At 37.3% G+C, this 23,261-nt stretch overlaps 1 protein-coding gene and 1 long non-coding RNA gene across 3 annotated transcripts in view; one reads left to right on the forward strand and one right to left on the reverse strand.

The window, feature by feature from the left end:
- The first annotated feature begins 1,074 nt into the window (after positions 1–1,074).
- On the forward strand, positions 1,075–23,104 carry LOC110375320 (serine/threonine-protein kinase ATR). The gene is made up of 29 exons (XM_064038257.1): positions 1,075–1,383; positions 1,547–1,672; positions 1,770–3,237; positions 3,316–3,882; positions 3,964–5,434; positions 5,580–5,782; positions 6,010–6,146; positions 6,255–6,344; positions 6,430–6,614; positions 6,830–6,948; positions 8,346–8,449; positions 8,889–9,079; positions 9,379–9,518; positions 9,856–10,014; positions 10,413–10,639; positions 13,347–13,500; positions 13,656–13,766; positions 14,031–14,197; positions 14,356–14,485; positions 14,857–15,017; positions 16,940–17,096; positions 17,438–17,677; positions 19,305–19,542; positions 19,940–20,185; positions 20,457–20,613; positions 20,689–20,753; positions 21,052–21,235; positions 22,288–22,474; positions 22,803–23,104. Exons 1-29 carry the CDS (start codon positions 1,247–1,249, stop codon positions 22,929–22,931), a joined length of 7,650 nt encoding a protein of 2,549 aa, XP_063894327.1. The 5' UTR covers positions 1,075–1,246; the 3' UTR covers positions 22,932–23,104.
- Positions 16,947–23,261, reverse strand: part of LOC135117878 (uncharacterized) — a 69,688-nt gene continuing 63,373 nt past the window's right edge. For both annotated transcript variants that reach the window (XR_010277220.1, XR_010277218.1), the window contains one exon: positions 16,947–17,085. This is a non-coding gene — a long non-coding RNA (uncharacterized LOC135117878). The remainder of the gene's footprint in view (positions 17,086–23,261) is intronic.

Below are 23,261 nucleotides of genomic sequence, written 5' to 3' on the forward strand. Positions count from 1 at the left end.
GTTTCGTAAAATGGCGTCCACGAGGTGGCAGCACCGAGTCGTCAGGTCCAAATAACTGTCAAAGTGCTTATCTTTACTATGAATAGTGAACGATTTTAGTGTTTTTTTTATTTTATAATTAAAGCACTGCATTATTGTTTTACTATTGCGGTTGAGTAAATAAAAAAAACTAAATCATATTGTGTTAAAAAAATTTTCAACAAGCTTTTCCTTAGTACCAGTGACTTTTGCACCCTCTCTCTTAGCTCAATTTTTAGTTCGGAAACCTTATTCTGACCGTAGTCCATAATAAAATCAATAACACTTCCAATATAACAGAATTTCAATAAACAATAAGTTCGGCACCTACAATTCCATACTATTTGACAGCTGTTTGGACCAGACGCATACGTGGCGCCACCCGGTGGCAGAAAAAATTTCAAAAACCCTCATTGACTAAATTTAGTAGCCTAATTAGGTTTCTAAATAATTCAGTGAAACCTACCTTCCTAAATGCAATTACATTTGTCTGAATTTCGTAACTGCATTATTTAGACGATTGAATTTAGTATAGTGTAATAAGCCCTTAATCGTGCAAAGTAGAGCAGAGGAAAGAGAATTTGCAATTTTTTTGTGGATCTCACTCACCACCACCACACACTATGATGGCCGCGAGCGATTTTTTTAGTGAACGATTCCTATCGCCTTTAGTGTCTACCATGTCCACCGCGACGCACGGCTAATGTGTGAAGTGTGAACTCTCCACACTACTCCAAACAAAATTCCTTTAACTCTCAGTCGCGCTTTGTGATCGGAGGCTGCCTATAAGGTTTTTCGGCCTATGAATCATACGAAGGATTCTCTGTATAGAAGATTTACCGCTTCATAGCCATCTTTATTGCGATTTATTTTCCTTCTTTCAGAAACAATCACTTTTTTCAAATGATGTTCCAAAACAATTTTATAAACGTTCACAAAAAGTATGTAAACGAGAATATCATCTTTATTTTTCACATACATTTTCGAACGTGAACAAAAACACAAACTTGCTTCGACATGTTGAAGGAAACTGGCGGGAAACGCGAATTGATATCAGCGAGTGTCTGTCATCAATGTCATGCTTTAGCTTTATCAATGTTGTTGTTTGTTTCACAATTTTTATTGTTTTGCCTGTTAAATAAAATTTAAAAGCTGATTAAAAAGTTGGAAGTCTTATATTAAATAATTTATATTCATGCGAGTGGAAGTTATTTAAGTAATTGCTGAAATGGAGGACGACAATCAGGATGGCCCATTTGCAGTGTGGCAAATGTTTAATGCTCCCACAATGGTTCTATTTAATAACTTGGAGCATGCAGCTGAAGGTTTGGACAGGCTGCTTACTTCTATCTTGAAATTATCAGGGTAAGTCAGTTAAATTTGATTTTACAGAGCGAACATGTAACACAGTGCCTTTTGAACACAAATGCCAAAGTAAAACTTTTGTAACTGCTTCACAAAAATTAAATTCCAAGTACAGTGAGAACATGTTTTTCTCTTTAATTAAGTTGTCATGTTGTTCTTACAGAGATTTTTCTGAAGTGTTAGTTCCTCGAGCAGGATCCTCCAAATATCCAGACAGTTATTATCATGCATTCAACACATGGCTTGTCGGTAGATTATTTTATGTGTGGTCTGTTGAAGAATTAAATAGGTAAATATTACCGTAACTTTCAATTTTAAAATGTTAATTCAACATAATAGATGTTTGATATAGCATTAATATTCTTGTGTTTACTTTTATTTTCTAGGATTCATGCATCAAGCAAGGACGCTCAATTGAAAATTTTAAACATACTGTGCATGAATGCTGCATCGTTTTATAATAGTTTGCACTCAGAGTATGTTTCTGTTTTAACAAAACTAATTCAGTACTACAAAAGGAATCAAGGTGAAAAACCAAATGAACTGCTGCTAGAAAACTTTACATCTGAACAAATAGAAATACCTAATGTACAACTCAACTTGGAACCTATTTATGTCAATGTAAAAGACTTGCAAACATGCAAAACCTTAATAGATTTAACATTACAGCTTCTCGCAGAGACTCTAGCAACAAATTCAATTTATATCAACAAACACAAGAAGGAGTATAGCGAGCTGTTCACTGATATTCTGTACATGCTTGAACATTACAGTGCTGATTTAAAATTGTACTCCCTCAGGTTTTTCATAACCTTGATAAGTAATTATGAGCAAATTGGCATTTGCAAGTTCTATCAATGTTTTCCATCAGTTTATCATGATCTGCTTTACTGCTTAGAAACCCTGTTAAAGTCATTAAGCATATATTTTGAAAAAGGAGAAATAGATGCCATGTATTTGAATGGCTTAAATAAACTAATGTGTACCTTTATGAAAAGCAATAGTAATCCTGATAATGAAATTAAAGAAGTTCTTTTGAATATTTGTACAGTCATTCTAAAGACACCAGGAAGTAAAATATTCAGTAATGATTTGAAATTAGAATGTTTATCATTGAGCAGAAATGTTGATTTTCCAAGAGATTTAATAAATGTATCAAATATGGATGCTAGTGAAATTGATGTTTTGAGGGAGCACTCCTGCAGACACATACTGGCACATGTTAAATCTAACTTAAAAGGAAATGCCCCTATTGACTCAGAAGGGAGTTGGTTTTACAAACAAGTACTAAATGTAATAAAATCAATAAAAGCCTGTGAGGACAGTAAAATTGATATATTTTTAATAAGTTACCATTTGAAGAGGTGCTTTTCTTGTTTGGGGATACTGCAACAAGTCAAAATTCAATGTGAGCAACTGCAAGAAAAACCTAAGATTGAGCTGCTAGCAAAAGAAGATATTCATACAATTTGGGGAGCATTATCAAAGCTGATTGGGCATAACAAGAGCATTATTCTAGGAGACACTAACTGTACCAAATTGTACATGGATATCCTATTGAGCACTGTTATTTTGTACGAAACACCGTCTGGAGAAGATAATAACAAAATTTTTCAACTAATATGCTTACAAAGTAGCACACAGTTCTCCGAACACAGGGTCATCAATAACTTTGGTTCATCAACAACCGAAATAACTTCAGGATACAGTGACAACATCAGATCAATGATCCTGAAATATATGTTAATAGTTCAATTGATTCTTAAAGTTAAACCAAGTGATGCATGGACCCGTATAACGCATAATTTAATAAATGGTTTTCTTAAAAATAAGACTACATACATGTATAAAGAAGTAAGTATTTATTTATCAATTCGAACCTAATTTATCTTTCATTACACACGTAACTTACTAATGTTTTATGTTTTACAGGTAATACAACTATCTCCACTACTGATGCTTAATAAAATGTTTTCTGCAAGCAAGCTCATAGGTGATCTATTAATGCCAGCATTTCTGACAAAAGACTGCGATATTCAGACTGATGTGGCCTCTGTTCTACCATCCATTGTCTGCATGTCACTAGGAACCTATGAAATTGTCATAACTATACCAAAAGACTGTTTTGGACATTGCATATTTACAAACAATGCAATAAATCTACTACTCATATGTTCTAAATGTCATATGTTAGACAAAAATAGATATTCGGAAGATTTTTTGGCTATAGTCAATCAACATAAAATTCAGGTTTACTCTGAGAGCAATACTTACAATCCAAATCAACATTCAACAATAACAAGTCTTAAAGGTTTGTTTGCAAAGTTTTTGAACTGGAAACAGTATGCGGTACTAGAAAGCAGTGGCTACTGGGACTTGCTTGGCAGACTTTGTCATCACTTCTATGTACTCAATTATGGAGTACCTGGTGAGATTTTGAATGAGGACAACAGTGAGCAAGTTCTAAAAGCCTTCAGACCATTTATTGATAATACTTGTGTGAGTACCTGTTCATTGTGTTATTTGTGAAATATTTCTTCAGTTTGACAGGATTTGTTTGAATAATTTATCTTGTTTCAGGTTGAAGAAGACCCTGAATGGAATACTCACAAAGACTCAGCTTTTAGTCTATGTGTCAATGTTCTGGTAAAGTCAACAAGGGCTAGTTTAGAAAATAATGATAACATGCATCAGACTACCACACTGAACCTCATAAAGGATTTTGGGTTGTGTTCCAATGACAAAGTAATTTTGCCAGTGACAAAACTATTTGTTTATTTTATAATGCATCCGCAGTGTTCCCTTGGACCAAAGGCTGTGGTTAGTCTGAGAGATGTCTGTGAGTTCCACGGGTATACGCCTAACCAAGTTTACCACAGATATAAGAAAGACTACTGTAAGCTGTTTGTTGAGTGTAGCTTGTACAGTGGCAAAGACTTTGCTATATCACTCCTCAAAGTTGTGAGAGCTTTCGGCTTCGTTGGCTACAGAGACTTCATTTCTAAAGACGTACATCACTTCCTGCCATACTTGATGCCATATTCTGTAACTATAAAAGAAGTTCCATCTATGATTGAAGAAATCGCATCCCTAGTACAATGCTCAGTTTCAGATTTCTTGATTGAAAGATTCCCCCACATTTATGTTCACGTTTCTTTAACCGAGTCCAACGAAGTACAGAAAAAATGCCTCGAAGTTATTGCGAAGCTTACCAAAACTTCTGTATTGAACCTAATAAAGAGGCATTTTAGAGTAATATTGACGGAATTTTTGCTACAATATTGCTGTGATGCTGAAAAAGTATTGAAAGCTTGTAGATATTTGGCTTGTCATGATCCTGATGTGTCAACACCAACTGGAAGCATGACTATGAGCACATCACAAATTGCGGACTTTTTGAACCCGAAGTTTTTAGGAGTCCTGGCTTATTTTGACCACAAGTTAGTTAACGCGAAAGTGGCATTGTCAGTGAAGCGAAAGGCATTAAAAAGCTTTCCGGATATAATGCAACTGATGGGAGTAAAATACTTGACGCCTCTGAGGTTCAAGGTGCTGGCTACTCTGAGATCTGCTCTCCATTTGGCGAAGGAATTTCCAAAAATTCTGGCAGAAGCGTGGGGCGCGTTCATACATAACATTGATACCATATCTCTAGGACCTCTTATGTCCAACTTGGCAGTATCACTGTTACAGCAATTGGAATATGCACCTCATGAAATAAATAAAATATTCCACTACCTTGTTTTGAACAATGAGAATTTATTGAGTTCTCATATATCCGACCTTTTCTTCTTAGAAGATACGAAAATATCTGATAAAATAAAGATGGTTATAAAGAGACATGTGAAGAGAACTCAGCCTGATGGCTTTTTGGATAAGATCAAGTGGTATTTGCAGCACTTGAATCATGATATACCATGTATAAAGGCGTATGCGTTCTCACATCTGGACAAGTTGCTGAAGGGTAATAGATCGGAGATACATAAGGCTATATTTGGTGGCAAAAATATAGACCCTGTTATTGTGGAGTTGATAGACTCATTGCTATTAGGTGGGTACATTTGAATTAAGCAAAATGTATTTTTACTAGATTTTGACTAGATATTATAGGTACCTCTACATTTATTTCACAGTTTTAAAGATATTCACCTTTCTAAGTATTGCGTTTCGTTAATTTCTGTTGCTTTATATTCTAGGTTGCAAAGACCCGGACGCTAAAGTGAGTCTCTCAAGCGGGGCTTGTTTGGGTCAACTCGGTGCCATAGAGGCAGGTCACTTGCCGCGGCAGTATGTGCAGCCCGATCGCTCGCCCTTCGCTTTCTCTATAGGCGATGATTGCTTTGCTGCCACGGCGTTAGTGGAACTTTCTAGAGCCTTCCAGTATGAGAAGGATACTATGGTATGTAGTGTAGGAAGATTATAGTTGTGTATTAGGGTCCATACAAGATCTTTGAAAAAAAAAAATAATCCTTTTAAATGTTATTGTTGTGAATTTCTGAATATTTGTAAACAATTTATTTTTCTGAATTGCAAAATTGCATTGGCATGATCAATCTACTTACTGCCTTACCATATGGAACATTTATTGTAGTTGTAGTTTAATATTGTTTTTGTAAACAATTTCAGAACATGGATTGTTACGCTCTAACAATTCAGGAGATATTGAAGATTTACGACATATCACCGACTGGCAGCAAAAAAGACGTATGGGAGAGTTTTCCTGAACACATGCATCAAATTATGCATCCTTTACTTAGTTCGAGGTACCTACCTTCTTATAAAATGCTAAACTTTCAGCTTATTCTTCTTTCAATATGAGCTGTGATTGTGAACTAATTTCATTCTCAAATATAATTAATCTCAATTTTCAGGTATACTTTAGCATATCCATCTCAACCAAAGAAAGCGCATCCATTATTTGGTTCGACTTACGCAACTACCTTTTTAGAATGGGCACATAAGTAAGAAAACTATTCAATAAATTCCATTTTTATTTAATTTTTTCATACAAAAATACATAAAAAATGACCCTATTTTTTATTACAGTTGGGCTGGACAATTAATTCCACTAATAGAATCGGAAAGCATTCGGGAACTCCTGCGCACGGTGCACCCGAGCATGCGTCGTGACGTCAGAACCCTGTTTCTGTTTCTACCTTACGTTTTGCTGCACGCGGTCAAGTCTAAGAATAATGCACAGTACATACAAGAGGAGATTTTAGCTGTCATAGGTAAGTAATTTGTAAAATCATTTACTGTTTATTGTGTACTAGCTTTCTCCAGTGGTTTCACCCGCTTCCTGGTTAAACTACTTCCCGACCCGAGATAAAAAATGACCTGTATGTTACTCTGATGTATACGATATAAGCTATATTACTGCCAATGTCATCAAAATCCATCGAGTAATTTTTGCAATTGAAATTGAAATTTTATGAAATTCTTTCAGGTCTAGAGAATTTCGAAACTGAAAATGCAGTATCCATAGAGAGATACAAGTACAAAATGCTGCGACATATCAGAATGACTCCTAGCATCAACTCCGTACAGACTGAAGAAGGCAATCAGGTAACATTTCTTTAACTTTTTAACTTCACTTGGCTGTGCGAATTTCAACTCACTATCAATAGACATTACCCAAGTAGCATTTTGTTCCATTTAAGAGTACACATTTAGTTCCAAGGTGAACTTAAAGCATTACTACAGTTCACTCGTGATGTATTAGCTGCATTATTGTAATTAATTATACCTATGCCTGTCTAAGGGACTTACAGGAGTGTAGAGTAATACTTTTATACGGTTATGGGTGTTATAATACTCTAAAAACTATCCTTCAGTCAGCTTTCTGACCAAGAGCATTATAGTAGGGTAGAGATACGGCAACCGCTGTTTAACGGCCTACTTGTTCGATGTTATAGAGCTAGCATTTTAATAGAACACTTCTGGTCATTTATAAAGCCAAAGGCTGTTATGTCTACTTGTCTTAGACTGTTATACAGCCAGTAGCTGTATTAGGACTTATTTGTGACACTTAAAATAACCTTTTTTTTACTATCTGTACAGAGGTGTTTAAATGATTCACATGTGGACTGTAGGCTGTTAGAAGGGCTATATAACAGTTCACATAGCCGTATTTCATTTCCACCATTTTGTTCTACCTAACCTAAAATATTTACCAAATAAATCTACAAGATTAATGCAGATTTATCACAAAATACGCAGATAGAGCGAATGAGTTTTGGTTTCATGTTAAAATTAATTACCGTAGTATAATTATAATGCCAATAAAATATCAAAAACTGAAGATGTAAAGTTTCCTCTCAGCCAGTTTTAAATATTTCAAAATGAATAAAGCGTTTTTACAGAGGCGCGTGAAAATTTTAATTGTCAATATGTATACATTTCACGATAAAGTTGCATTCCCATGGCATTAACATGATATAGTATATAAAACAGGTACTACCGCGTGTTATATTATAATAATAATCCGCTGGAGTTAGTTTGCTTAGAATTGTCAAACTAATATATTAAAATGTGGAAATAATTTAGGACACAAGTGAATTTAAGGTAGCTTACTGGAGTACTTTTGTCCGATTTTAACTGTGAAGGCTGTGTATTTAGCCACTTATTACTCTTTATTACACTCATGCACGTTGAATGGTTCACACTGCGTTCCATATAATGCCGTAAGTTAGCCTTAAGTCCGATGTTACTACTTAGACTGCTATTATAATGCTATTATACTTCTAATGTACAGCCATAGTGAACTTAAGGCTGTCTAATTTGTGCCCAAACTGGTTCAATAAAAGCATTATAGCAAGCTATACAGCTCATGTACAGCTGACATACACAGCTTGTAGAGTACATGTGGACGACTAGACATCTTATATAGAACCCCGAATGCTACTTGGGTAGGTTGATTTTAAATTGAATGTGCCTTAGATGAGTATTTTTTCTATTTTCAGAGCAAATGCAGTAAGACAATATACACGCTGCTGGATTTCTTAAATAGATGGTTACTGGAGTGGTGTCACTCAAAGCAGCGTCCGATGGAAAATGAAAACTACAAGTACGTTAAAAAGTTACAGTATCTACAAATAATATATAGACACTAATTATATCCTACTACTTACTAGCTGATTGGGCTGTTTCCTACAATTTCCCCCGCGTCACGGGGAACTTCGTTTCGTACCCGGATTAAATATGACCTATGCCTCTCGGAGAACAGTTTGTTGCTTCCAAACAGCGAAATATCTTTTCAAATCGGTTCAACAATTTCGGAGCCTTTAGGGTACAAACAAAAACACATTTCCTACTAGCTGATCCCGCGAACTTCGTATCGTTCAAACCTTCCCTGGACCTCTACAAACATTTTAAAACCAAAATCAGCTCAATCGGCCCAGCCGTTCCCGAGTTTTAATCAGACTAACGAACAACAATTCATTTTTATTTATATAGATTAGTATAGATAGATTAATCGTAACATTACACTTATTGTTATTTTTCAGAGCAATATCATCATTTCTAGACAAATTCGACAAACTAACGATAGCTCGCGGGAACTTCGTCTGTGGCGAGTTGGAGCGAGCTCTGCAGTACCTAGAGTTCTATATGGACGAGAGGAAAGATAAGATGCAGGAACAACTGCCATTCTTAGCGGAGATATACGCCTTGTTGGATGAACCTGATTCTGTTGCTGGTATGAAATTGTATTATTGATATGCATTTATTCCAAGATTCTATAAGGTTCTGACCATCCGATTCAGTGAGACTGAAAAGCAAGGGAGGTCTACCCATTAGTACCTGGATTTAAACTTGTACTCCCTAGATATTCATAAAATTGTTACCTGATAATAATAATTTTACCTGATTTTCTAACTCGAAGAAAAAATAGACGTGCCTTTTGTCATTGTATATGTATATGTCAAGTAACACTATGAACTACATATACATATTCTATATGTATTTTATAGTGCTAGCAAATCTTCTATTTTCCAGGTATATTGTCAATGAAGAGATCTGAGCCATCTCTAAAGGAATTGATCTTGGCTCAAGTGGTGACGGGCAGGTTACAAGACGCAGCGCTTTGCTACGAACGATTGGCACAAGAGGGCCAGTTGGATAGACATAGTTTACAGGTAATTGCGTATTAGAAAATATTAAATTCTATTTTTTTCTTACTGTTGCACCAGTGGTCGGTGTGTACTAAATTATAGCTATTTGAATGATAATTAATAAGCTAATTAGTTTTTCCTTTCTAATAATTATTTTTAAGCTATTGCTGCGCACGAATTCCACAGTCTGTCTCTTACAATATCTGTGAAAGAATGATCGCCTAAACGCCCAAGTTTACCGACGATATAAATGTCAGTTTTCTAAAAAATCTGTTTTCTATTAATTTTCGCGTTCCAGTTTTTCGGAGCCGGAACGTTACGAGTACTTTTAATACTTACTGTTAAAATATCTTTCTATCAGGGTATGATCGACTGCTACCTAGGCCTTGACCAGCCGTTCACAGCATACAGGCTCCTCAGTGAACATGAAGACGAGGACGGTATGAAGGAGTTGTCAGCTGAACCGCTGTGGCGTCTCGGACGGTTCGAGGAACTTGATGAACTTTGTAAGAAACCTGTGGTAAGTTGAGTTGAAGACCTTATTGTTGACCTGCCATCCCTATTATTTACCTGCCTACGATCCATAATGCAAAACTAAAATTGCAACTTTTCTACATGAAGTTTGTCATGGCCTTGCTGGGGCTGTGGGATTGTTCGAAAGAGTTACCGCGGTTCTGGTACATAAAAGGCTTAAGAAGGAACACTATGGGTTTTAGTCAGTAAAAGTCTGACTCTCCCTCAAAGTGCACCCACAGCGGGAGGGGTTCGAATCCCCACCAAAAATTGTTTTTACCACAGCAATGTGTCAGTAGTATTCGGGAAGCCATTCAAAATTCCTAAAGGTGTTTTTAATTCTAGTTATATTAACATCTACCTTACAAACACAGATTTTATTAATACAAATTCTATTATCCACAGCCACCATCCAAAGAGAACTGGGGCCTCCTCATGGGTCGTACGTTACTCGCGTATCGTCAACAAGACCACGAAGCCTTCACCATATCTTGTAGAGACACTACCAGTAGATTGCTAGCTCAGATGGACTGCGAGAGTAAAGGAGAGAACGCTTTGAGAAGCGGGTACCAGAGTGTGCTTGGACTACACATAATTACGGAGACTAGTCATGCTGAAGAAGTGTTGCAGAGGTATGTTTGATTACTTTCGCTTATGTATAGAATATTTAACATAACATTATAGATAGTTCAACTCAGATTTGCGCGCGGCCCTATGTGTGCGTCGGCTTGTAAATATACAACTTTCATTTGTGTGACAGTGACGTCGTCCGAGCATGACGTGTTCTTATCGCTTTTTTTATGGGTACAGTCGTTTACAAAAATACTAGTTATTCACGGATAAATTATTAAGGAGTCGGGTAAAGCGTTTCAAACAATGAAACAACATTCAAAGCCCTTTATTATTTAATAAGTTATAGTACAGTTCATACGTCTTTTCAAATTTACATTGACAGTGTCTAAGAAATAAATGAGGTGAAATATCTAAGATGAATTAAATACTCCTTACATATTTTCTAGCTCGGGGTACGCGGACAATAAATAAAAGTGTGGACTAAGAATGTAAAAAAAAAACGTAATCGTGTATAATAATGTAAACAAAATGTGTGGGGAATTAAAAAAAAATATATTGCCTCGCATTATGTCGGCCAAAATAAGACGGAAATAATGAAACTCATAAATGAACGTTTAAGTCAAATTGATGAAGTGATTTGGGGTAATACTTGTCGACATGTACAAAAGAAAAAAGAAGAATACTATAGACATTTTGACATGGAGTCAGAATTTATAATTCACCTTGGAGAGTAGCGAATCCGAAAATTCATCATTTGATTTTTCAAGTAGCGCGATTCAGAATCATAAAAAAATTAACACTAAATTACGTAATAACTATTTTTCTGTAAACACCTGTATACAACCCCTAAATAACTGTATTTGTACCTGACTGTACCTCTTGTCACGCACACAAAGTCACTGTATATGTACAAGGATTACCCACACAAAAGGCCGCGCGCACGACTGAGTTGAACTTACTAAACTCTTTTGCAAAAAAAACGGGCACCTATGCGAAATCTGAGTTTTAAGGACTTTACGTGTATTTCAAAGGGTTTTAATGATAGTAGTATGTTTCTAGCATCAAAAGGGTTAGCCAAGCATGCGTGAGAGTGTATTCTAAATTTGAATTTTGTACAATTGCTAAGAAATTGGTTAAAACTTGTTTTGGACTAATTACTGGCAGAAAGTTCGTCGGGGTTTTGAAAAGTTTTTTTAAGTGATTTTCAGAAAACTGATAATGCAGTTTTAATCAACAATTAATGTACCTTTTTGTTAGATCAAAACATTTTTGAAAAACTATGCGTACTTGATAAAATTTTCACCTGCTCTAAATGGGCTATACTGATGATTGATGGCAATGTTAAGAGTTTCGGTATTTTAGTGTAAAGCGTTCTACTGTTAAAATATTGTACCCACGTGTTTTAAAATATCGCTTTTACATAATTAAACACTATTTAGAGAAGTATCAGTACATTGGGCTGCGACAAAACCAATTTAAAGTAAGCAGTGCCGATCACAACTCGTCTCCTATCAGACTTTGACATTTTTAAAAGTCTTGAAATTCTACAAAATACAGAAAATAGCACATAGACTGTGAGCACGAGGTCTTAAGGTCTCGTAATCATTGATTTTCAAACAACCTCGTCTCTTGGGAAACTCCGTAGACCTCCGAAGATCTATGAGTCTGAGCGTTCAAATAGCGTGTTTTCATCCCACTGACATTTTATTAAATAAACTTGCCTGCACCGAGATTTTCTAGCATCTACAGCACTTTCCTGCTTAAATCATAACAATAATTGGCTATCTGCTCATTTCTTAAGAAAACATACGTTTGGCCAATAATTTTGAATTCTTGACTCCCTTCCAGCTAAATAATCGTTTAGTAACCCGATACCTATGGAGTTATCGAGAGCTTCAACGCGGCAATAATTTGACTTTTTAAATAGCTTAAACCCTCCTCATAATTTTTCATGTGGTTAATTTTAACATTTATTACAAAATTTGGTATTTTTTAAATGTCAAAGTCCGAAAGGAGACGAGTTGTGATCGGCACTGCTTACTTTAAATTGGTTTTGTCGCAGCCCAATGTACTGATACTCCTCTAAATAGTGTTTAATTATGTAAAAGCGATATTTTAAAACACGTGAGTACAATATCTAAACAGTAGAACGCTTTACACTAAAACACCGAAACTCTTAACATTGCCATCAATCATCAGTATAGCCCGTTTAGAGCAGGTGAAAATTTTATCAAGTACGCATAGTTTTTCAAAAATGTTTTGATCTAACAAAAAGGTACATTAATCGTTAATTAAAACTGCATTATCACTTTTCTGAAAATCGCTTAAAAAAACTTTTCAAAACCCCGACGAACTTTCTGCCAGCAATTAGTCCAAAACAAGGTTTAACCAATTTCTTAGCAATTATACAAAATTCAAATTTAGAATACACTCTCACGCATGCTTGGCTAACCCTTTTGATGCTAGAAACATATAACAATCATTAAAACCCTTTGAAATACACGTAAAGTCCTTAAAACTAAGATTCGCATAGGTGCCCGTTTTTTTTGCAAAAGAGTGTATATTAAGAATTTACAGTCACAAGATAGCAGTGCATCTGATATGATAAGGGATTGGTATTGGTATCATAATGTTCAGTCATCATCTTTATGGTAATGACAGGAATATCTGAATCATAGCTAAATAAATTTTTTGCCAACGTCTTTATCTTTCACTTTTGGCAGTCGGAAAACGGGACCACAATAAGAGCTAACCCATGTTTTACAGATTAAAAGATCACAATGATGGTGATCGCCAAAGTACAGAGATGTTGAATCAGTTGCTGGATGAATGGAGACGACGTCTGTCAGTTGTGCAGTCAGATGTCAGAACTATAGAACCGCTGCTCAGACTCAGGAGGATATTGTTGCAACAAACACAGGTTCAATTATTATAATTTCAATAATTTTATTAATGTGTTGGTCTGGTCCTTTAAATTGTATGAATTATTATGAAAAAGACGTTATCCTCATTCTTTTATTGTTTCATTGACTTTATGGAATCTGGTTATTTTGTTATTTAAGTGTATGATTTCAGCAATTATTGGAGCCAACACATCCTTTAACAGCGGGTCGATTGAAGGCCTGCATAGGGGACCTCTGGTTGCAAAGCGCGAAACACGCCAGGAAGGCTGGGATATTCCAACAGGTACTTAATTAATTAAACTATTATTACAAATACATAACTATATTATATTATTTATGGAAGGCCCTAATCGCGCTATTGCTTGCCATACATCGAACCAGCTATTTGAAAGTTGTAAACCTCATTTATAAACCCAGTAAATGTAGTTTATTTTTAACAAAGCGTGGTGATTTGTAGGTTTATATTAGAAGGTATATCACTATATAACCATAGTTAAATTACCCAGTTTCTTAATTTGAATACAGTTACCAATAACATTTCTTCCAGTCATACATGTACGTGCTGAATGCTGAAGAGTACCAGCCCGAGGAGTTGTTCATAGAGAAGTCCAAGATGTACTGGGCGCGAGGACAGCATGAGCACGCCTTCACTACGCTGAGACGAGGCTTGGACGATACGTATCCGATGTTGGAACAGCTCAATAATGATCAGAGGTATGTCTCCACTGTATTTTAAACGTAAAAGAAAAATACTAAATTCAATAATATACCTAAAACCTTTTCGTAAGTCTGACAACTACTATGCTGAAAACCGTATCAAAATCGACTCATCTTTATTTTTTCTTTGTACAATGTTTGACTTGTAATTTCAGGAAAATATGTGCTAAAGCAAAACTACTGATAGCCAAGTATAATGACGAGACCACAAACGTCGATGTTGACGTCAATATCGGATACTACAAAGAGTCTGTAGAAGTGTTCAAACAGTGGGAGAAGAGTTTGGTAAGTGCTTCATAAACATTCAGACTTACATTTATGGCTGGTGTGACATTTTACCATCTTTGTGTGAGATGTATCTAGTTTAGTAGCGAAACTTTATGTTGGATCGAAAAATTTCTCGAGTTGCTACGAAACATACTTCAACGCTTTCAACGGGTGGCGAAGGTGCAGAGGGGAATGGGCCACATGCGAGTACTTGTGTTCTGAAGTTAGTTGCGAGCCGCCATTGTGTTCTGCCTGAGCTACACCTAAGGGTGGGTTTGTCAACAATATTTTTGACGAATTAAAATTATGAGCCAATAATCTTTCAAGGCAGTTTAAGGCACAATTGTTCTTAAACATAACTTACTCCTTTTATAATACTTTTTTCACAGGTATGCCTAGGAGCTTACTACGAGAAAGTAAGCACAGGCGATGGTGTCAGCACCAACACGATGTGGTCGCGGCGCCTGTACGCACTCAACAGCTACGGCAAGGCGCTGCAGTACGGACACAAGTATCTCTACCAGAGCATGCCCAGGATGCTCTCTATATGGTAAGTGTCAGCACCAACTCAACAGCTACGGCAAGGCGCTGCAGTACGGACACAAGTATCTCTACCAGAGCATGCCCAGGATGCTCTCTATATGGTAAGTGTCAGCACCAACTCAACAGCTACGGCAAGGCGCTGCAGTACGGACACAAGTATCTCTACCAGAGCATGCCCAGGATGCTCTCTATATGGTAAGTGTCAGCACCAACTCAACAGCTACGGCAAGGCGCTGCAGTACGGACACAAGTATCTCTACCAGAGCATGCCCAGGATGCTCTCTATATGGTAAGTGTCAGCACCAACTCAACAGCTACGGCAAGGCGCTGCAGTACGGACACAAGTATCTCTACCAGAGCATGCCCAGGATGCTCTCTATATGGTAAGTGTCAGCACCAACTCAACAGCTACGGCAAGGCGCTGCAGTACGGACACAAGTATCTCTACCAGAGCATGCCCAGGATGCTCTCTATATGGTAAGTGTCAGCACCAACTCAACAGCTACGGCAAGGCGCTGCAGTACGGACACAAGTATCTCTACCAGAGCATGCCCAGGATGCTCTCTATATGGTAAGTGTCAGCACCAACTCAACAGCTACGGCAAGGCGCTGCAGTACGGACACAAGTATCTCTACCAGAGCATGCCCAGGATGCTCTCTATATGGTAAGTGTCAGCACCAACTCAACAGCTACGGCAAGGCGCTGCAGTACGGACACAAGTATCTCTACCCGAGCATGCCCAGGATGCTCTCTATATGGTAAGTGTCAGCACCAACTCAACAGCTACGGCAAGGCGCTGCAGTACGGACACAAGTATCTCTACCAGAGCATGCCCAGGATGCTCTCTATATGGTAAGTGTCAGCACCAACTCAACAGCTACGGCAAGGCGCTGCAGTACGGACACAAGTATCTCTACCAGAGCATGCCCAGGATGCTCTCTATATGGTAAGTGTCAGCACCAACTCAACAGCTACGGCAAGGCGCTGCAGTACGGACACAAGTATCTCTACCAGAGCATGCCCAGGATGCTCTCTATATGGTAAGTGTCAGCACCAACTCAACAGCTACGGCAAGGCGCTGCAGTACGGACACAAGTATCTCTACCAGAGCATGCCCAGGATGCTCTCTATATGGTAAGTGTCAGCACCAACTCAACAGCTACGGCAAGGCGCTGCAGTACGGACACAAGTATCTCTACCAGAGCATGCCCAGGATGCTCTCTATATGGTAAGTGTCAGCACCAACTCAACAGCTACGGCAAGGCGCTGCAGTACGGACACAAGTACATATCTCTACCAGAGCATGCCCAGGATGCTCTCTATATGGTAAGTGTCAGCACCAACTCAACAGCTACGGCAAGGCGCTGCAGTACGGACACAAGTATCTCTACCAGAGCATGCCCAGGATGCTCTCTATATGGTAAGTGTCAGCACCAACTCAACAGCTACGGCAAGGCGCTGCAGTACGGACACAAGTATCTCTACCAGAGCATGCCCAGGATGCTCTCTATATGGTAAGTGTCAGCACCAACTCAACAGCTACGGCAAGGCGCTGCAGTACGGACACAAGTATCTCTACCAGAGCATGCCCAGGATGCTCTCTATATGGTAAGTATAAACACGACACAAGATCTTATCGTGTCAAACTTTACGGCGGCTCGGAACATCGCACAAGAAGCTGCGCAGAAATAGATATAAAAGTGGTTACTCAGGTGTAGAAAGTACACCTCACACGCAGGTACGCATAGGTTAACTACGCGAACCCATGCTCGGAAGTTGGCTGCGATCCGCCATTAACTTCGGCGAAAAAATTAAAAGATCAATAAATCATAGGGTAAATAAAGAATAACTTTTGATGCTCATTACCGCATTTTTCGCTTTTTTCTGATTTTCACCTTTTGAAGATCTTTTAATAATTTTATTTGTAGGCTAGAAGTAGAAGTAACATCAACAGATACAAGCGCTCACTCGGTGCTGGCTCAGATGACGGAAATCATCAAGACGTACTCGGAGAGACTGCCTCTGTATTTGTACCTGACGGCGTTTTCACAAATCGTGTCCAGAATCTGCCATCCTGTTAAAGAGGTAATTATTATAAATAAATAAAGGTAGTTTTTTTTTGGTTTTTACTATTTGGATTTTAGTTTAAATGTAAATAATATAGCAAATATACATTAGTGAAAAATTATGTAATTACAAAGAGGTTTATACATTGTATAATAAGTATTTTTTAATAATTAGAGTAAAGGGTTACAAACAAATAATTTTTACTTAATCACACACAGCAAGACTGTTGTACGGTTATCCATAGAAACCTGTTATAGGCTATAAGTTTTTAATGCATGAATTATTGTTTTCTTAACTTTTGGTTTTTCCAAGTGCCCAATAATGAGTAAACGATTCTCAGTAAAACACTTATCTTCCAGGTCTACCTACAGCTAAAAGCGATTATAGTGAAGCTAATCCTAGCGTACCCCCAACACACTCTATGGATGATGATGAGTGTCATCAAATCCAGTTACCCTCAACGTATCAAACGCTGTGCCGATGTGTTCACCGACCCCAGGCTTAAAGAGCCTAGCATGCTCAAACTGATCAGTGATTTCACTCAACTGGCTGAGAAATTGATCGAATTGTGCAATAAACCGATTGCTGGGAGTTCTTCGGTAAGTTCGACATTCGTTATCTAGGAGTATAATTTTCATCATAATGTACTGCTCATAACTATGTTGATGGTGATGACATCCTCTTACTATACGATGACATCAAGGACATAGGGTTCGCAAAAGGTTTTTCCACCCCTTTCGATTGTGAGAAGCAAGCTCGATGGCCTTGCACCAGATATCAGCATTACGTTCAATGATTAGCTCTATCACAATACCGTAAAGCTGGGACTGTATAATTATTCACACTCATAAATGAGTAGGTATGCTTATCATTACAGTAGATTACCATATCAAGTGTAAGGAAAAGGATATCTCCTTTGAGTAATAGGTAGGAACTTTGGTCACCTGTTTAAAGTCCTTTTTGATACAATCTCAGTAATGATTTTCCGCTCTTAATTTGGTCCCTATTTATTTCAATAACACTGATAGCGGTGTGGAAGCAAAAGAAAAATTAAAATCTTTTATCTATCTTTGATCGTTATCTTTACGATGTTTTAATTCAGTCATTAATTATAGTATTTATAGAGATATCATTGCCAAAATTGATTGAATATGATTCGATAATAGTAAAAGTGAACATTATTAGATTTTCCTTATCTCTATAGCCATTATGGTAATCCTCAATTCCAAAATTAGAGTAGTAGTGATTATTGGATTATTATCACTACATATTTGTATGAAAAAACGAGACTAACTAATTTGTGGTAGTCTACAAGGCTATGTGGGGTCTCCTAAGTTTGATCAATGAATGATGGTCACTTATTAGAAGTAGTTAACGTAATTTCGTCTGGCTTGCACATTATCGCGGCGGTTTAAGTCACGAACCATTTTGTCACGTTGATATTTATGATCGGCAGACGTTATCCAAACAATTAGTTTTCTAACAATCCCGTCCGCACAAACGTTAGTAGGTACAGATTTACCAACACGGATAACTTATTAAATAAGGACCATGCACATTTTACAACAAAGTGTGTTTTGTACTTATAGTATGTATTTGCTCACAGTTCTTTAGTCTTCTAAAGAACTATAAGTACATGGTGATTCCTAATGGACTCGCTCCCTGGTAGTATTGTGAACCAGTACTATTGTAAAAATGCGCATTTATTGGTGAAGTACATCAGTGTCGAATACATACTGTTACGTACTTTTGGAATTTCTATATTTAATCATGTTGTTTATACAATAATTCTAAACACGCTAACGTGCGCCTCATAATGTTGATCTATGACGAGACTAGAGTTGTCGGAATGCCCATAATGTTTGGTTTACCATGATGGTGTCAAACCGAACTGCAAATAACGACCATATTTATGCATAGTGCGTAATATGTACTTTGTTGTTGAATGTTCCTTACGAATTTATGTATATTCTTATAGGTTTACTGGGAAAACTTATTTGTTAAATTGACCATTATACTATTAAGGAGTGAGTTACTAAGGCTACCCGCCTACTCTGCGACCGGTTTTTTAAAAAGGGGAAAAATAAAACATTTATAGCAATGTATAGTGCAACGCGTCCTACAAAAAGTCAGTCAGAAAATCCTAGTTAGAACTTCCTACAAAAAAATACAATGACCACATTACATCACGAATCATGGATCTCTGCAATATGCCTTTCTTTGCAGACTACAACAGTGACTGCACTAGTACGGTCATTGCCCCGTCTCCTCGCTGCTGAGAACTTCAGTCACATAATGATGCCATTCCAAGAGTTCTGTAAGATAGTGCTACCGTCCAAGGCGGCGCGACAAGAGAGGATAGACTTTAACATACCCACCGAACCGCCGGTGTATATCGCTGGCATTGAAGAGCAGATTAGTATACTGCCTTCCTTGCAGAAGCCTAGAAAAGTTACTTTGAAAGGTAAGACAGATCAAATAAAGATAGTATACCAAAATCATATAAATATGGACTACTCGTATAACACATGGAATGCTAATAAGGAACTGAGTATTGAGATTTTGGTAGTTACCATCATTTGAGCATTAGAGGTAGTATCCTGTGAGGTCCTGATTAAATCCTTTTAAGATCTGGTACAGGTCACAATACAGGAATTTGGTTTTCTTTATGATGCAGAGCTTCGTTCTATCAAAAAGAAAAGCTAAAGCAATGAAGTAAATATTCGGCACTGTTCTTTTGCTTGTCTTCTTTTTATCTTTGGCTAATAATTAACTTAAGAAACTATGTACATATTTTCTAAATTGATGAACTTGAGAGTAGCAGAGCTAAGCAAGTTCTTATATCCCTCTTTTACCTCTAGGTTCCGACGGCAAATCCTACATAATAATGCTGAAACCTCGCGACGATCTCCGGAAAGACTATCGTCTCATGGAGTTCAATGCGGTTGTGAATCGTTTCCTACAAGATGCGCCGGAGACCAGACGGAGAAGACTTTACATACGAACATACAGTGTGTTGCCTTTGAATGAAGAGTGTGGCCTTATAGAGTGGGTGCCCAACTTGGTAGGACTCAGGCCAATATTGATGCATATTTATAAGCAGAAAGGTAAGGAATAATTGCGAACTATGTAAATATGAAATACAGTGAAATTGAGTTGTTGAAGTCGACATACCAATTTCAGACACAAGAATTTACAGAATATTTGATTGTCCTGAACTTTTTTAACCAGGATAAGATTTCCATGTTCCCATATTCGCAAGGCCCCTTGTGTTCTACTTTTTCTTACTGAAAATTCCATACTTGATTTTGTAGACCAATGTTGTTGCTTAAAGTTCTTTCCAGAAACACTTCGGTTTTAATTGTTGTTTTATCTCAGGAATCCACACAAGTAATCGTGAGCTAAAAGAGATGATGTGTGCCAACAAGGACCCGGTCGAGAAGAAGCGTCGTATTTACGAGAAACAGCTGCTGCCGCGACACCCGCCTGTCTTCCAAGAGTGGTTCCGAAGATCATTCTCCGACCCTTATGGATGGTAAGTAAAACCTTGATCTCTAAGCTATATGTATTAACTTAACACGAGCAAAATAGTAATTCTTAACCTCTGCAGGTATCAGGCAAGATCTGCTTACATCAGAACTACTGCTGTGATGTCTATGGTTGGATACATTTTAGGTAAGTTGTAGCATTGTTTCCCAGTTGCCACCAATATGTGTCTTGTCACTACAAGTCATGTTGTGTACGAGTGTTGGCAATTGAAACTAGGTAGTATATGTTTGAATGTCTTCCTTTTTTAACCCCGTAAACTTTGATCACTATGTGTATCTGTGGCACCGTAACTCTTAAACGTATGAAGCATCCCTTTTCTCGCCAGGGTATCGCTTCAGTTTTCACATAATTATTTCTTTTAACTTGGCTTCTCATATTAGCCTTTATCCATAAATTTCTTAAACAATTGTTTGGATTGGACCAGGTTTGGGAGACCGTCACGGCGAGAATATTTCCTTCGACTCGACGAACGGCGACACGGTACATGTGGACTTCAACTGTTTGTTCAACAAGGGAGAAGCGTTCGAGTGGCCCGAGCGAGTGCCTTTCCGACTTACCCATAACATGGAAGCTGCTATGGGACCGCTCAAACATGAGGGGATGTTCAGGTAGGTGCATAAAAATATTATCGTAAGTCATTTTCACTTCTATGTAATACAATAAAGGGGTAAGTATAGGAACGGTAGACACAATTTTCTTTAAATAGGAATTTTAATTTGGACTGCATTCAGTCTTTCATTTATAAAAGCTAAATAGTTATGCCTGATCGCTGAAAATATTAATTATGACCGATCTTTGCCACTTTTAAATCAAGCACGAATTTGTGTTGTGGTAGCATAGTTTTAAATAAGTTTTTACGCTTATGTCACAGTCGGGGCATTTTAAAATTACTTACATTATAAATGAATACAATTCAGTGGTGTGATTATGTAGTTCTCACGAGATTGCGCAAAATTACCTTTGTACCTTATATACGGAAGCTAAATTCTTTTTTAATGTAGGTGGTTTTAATCTTAAAAAAAACTTACATTTGATTGTATATATCGCTTATAACAAAAATACATTGTTTGTATTTACATTATAAAAACAAACCTCTTCGATTTTTTGACCTGCAAGCAAATATCTTGATTTCCTCAAGACTAAACGGTAACAACCTTAACAATTCTAAGCGGAAATGTCAACAATATAAAACTCTTTCAAAACAGGAACCTTATAAGGGTTTCTTTGTTTTTTCCTTGTAACTTTGCAATGGCAACCTTAAAAAAGTTTTGTTCTACCCGTGTCTCTTGTTTACCCGACTGTCAAGAACGGTATCTTGTATGCATGTAATCTTTATTAGCTCATATCTTACCATTCATCAGATCAGGGTATCACTGGATTCGACTCGATTACCTAACTGTTCTTGCATATGTGACGTTTAGGCTGCCCTCCCACGTCCAATCGGTGACCGATTTTTTTTGTAGGAGAAAAATAGAACACACTGATAGCAATAGATCATCTCACGTTATACAAAAAGTCAGTCAGAAAATCCTCTAAAGAACGTCCTTTAAAAAATCGGTCCGATAGTAGACCGATAGATACGTAGGGGTCCACCTTAAAAAAACGAATAAACGTCTATGTCACCCCATAAACTGATGTAAAAAAACTTTATTTGCAACAGGAAAAGTTGCGAAGCAGTAATGCGTGCTCTTCGCGCGCAAACCGCGGCACTAATGTCAGTGATCGAGCCGTTTGTGTACGATCCGCTCGTGTCGTGGGGACGCGTGCGGCCCGTCGACTGCGGCGAGCGGACCAACGAGCAAGCGTTGCAGCATTTGTTGCATATCAAGCAACGGCTCAATGGAATGGTAATCTAGAACTTGGTGATAGGTCATCTATACTTATATGTGCGTTATAAAAAGAACTGATTAAAAAGGAGGATCTTTTTTCCTTGAAAACTTCTTTCACTGTTAGAAAGTTCCACTTTACTCGAGTAACATAGGGTATATTTTGTTCAGGTACAGAAAAAGTTCCCACGGACCATGGGTGAAACCGCAGGAAACCGCTAGTAATTTTCAAAACAAGCCTGTTGAAACACTCGAAAAAGTATACTGTAAAGTGATATCTCATTTTGACGCCATTCTTAGAATTGTGTCTCGACGATGAAAAAGTTATAATTATGTTTTTATTTTCAAGGTGAGGACGAAGAACAAGCAGCTTTCACTGTCCTTGTCTCCTGAAGGTCAAGTGGAACACCTGATAGTGGAAGCGACCAGCATTCACAATCTCTGCCAGATGTATATCGGATGGGGACCTTTCTTGTGAAGAAAATCTTACTTTGATACCAAAAATAGTGCCTCAAAAACTGTGATTGTTATATTTTGTTAAGCTTAAATATAATTTGTAAGAGTAAAGTTCAGTCAAGTCAAAAGACTATAAAATTACACATCACATTTTGTACAAAAATGGAAGTTGAAAAATAAATGATAATTTTCTTACTCGGATGTTTTTTTTTCACTATCATTTACTCGTTTCATTGGTTGGTGTAATGAAGTTATGAACTTTTTCCTAAATCCAAACCAAAAATAGTGCCTCTATAACCACGTAGCACAATTTATATTTAATATGTTTATGTTTATTACCATCCTTGATAAC

This window comes from Helicoverpa armigera, chromosome 2 (genome assembly GCF_030705265.1).
Source record: "Helicoverpa armigera isolate CAAS_96S chromosome 2, ASM3070526v1, whole genome shotgun sequence".
NCBI classification, from domain to species: domain Eukaryota; kingdom Metazoa; phylum Arthropoda; class Insecta; order Lepidoptera; family Noctuidae; genus Helicoverpa; species Helicoverpa armigera.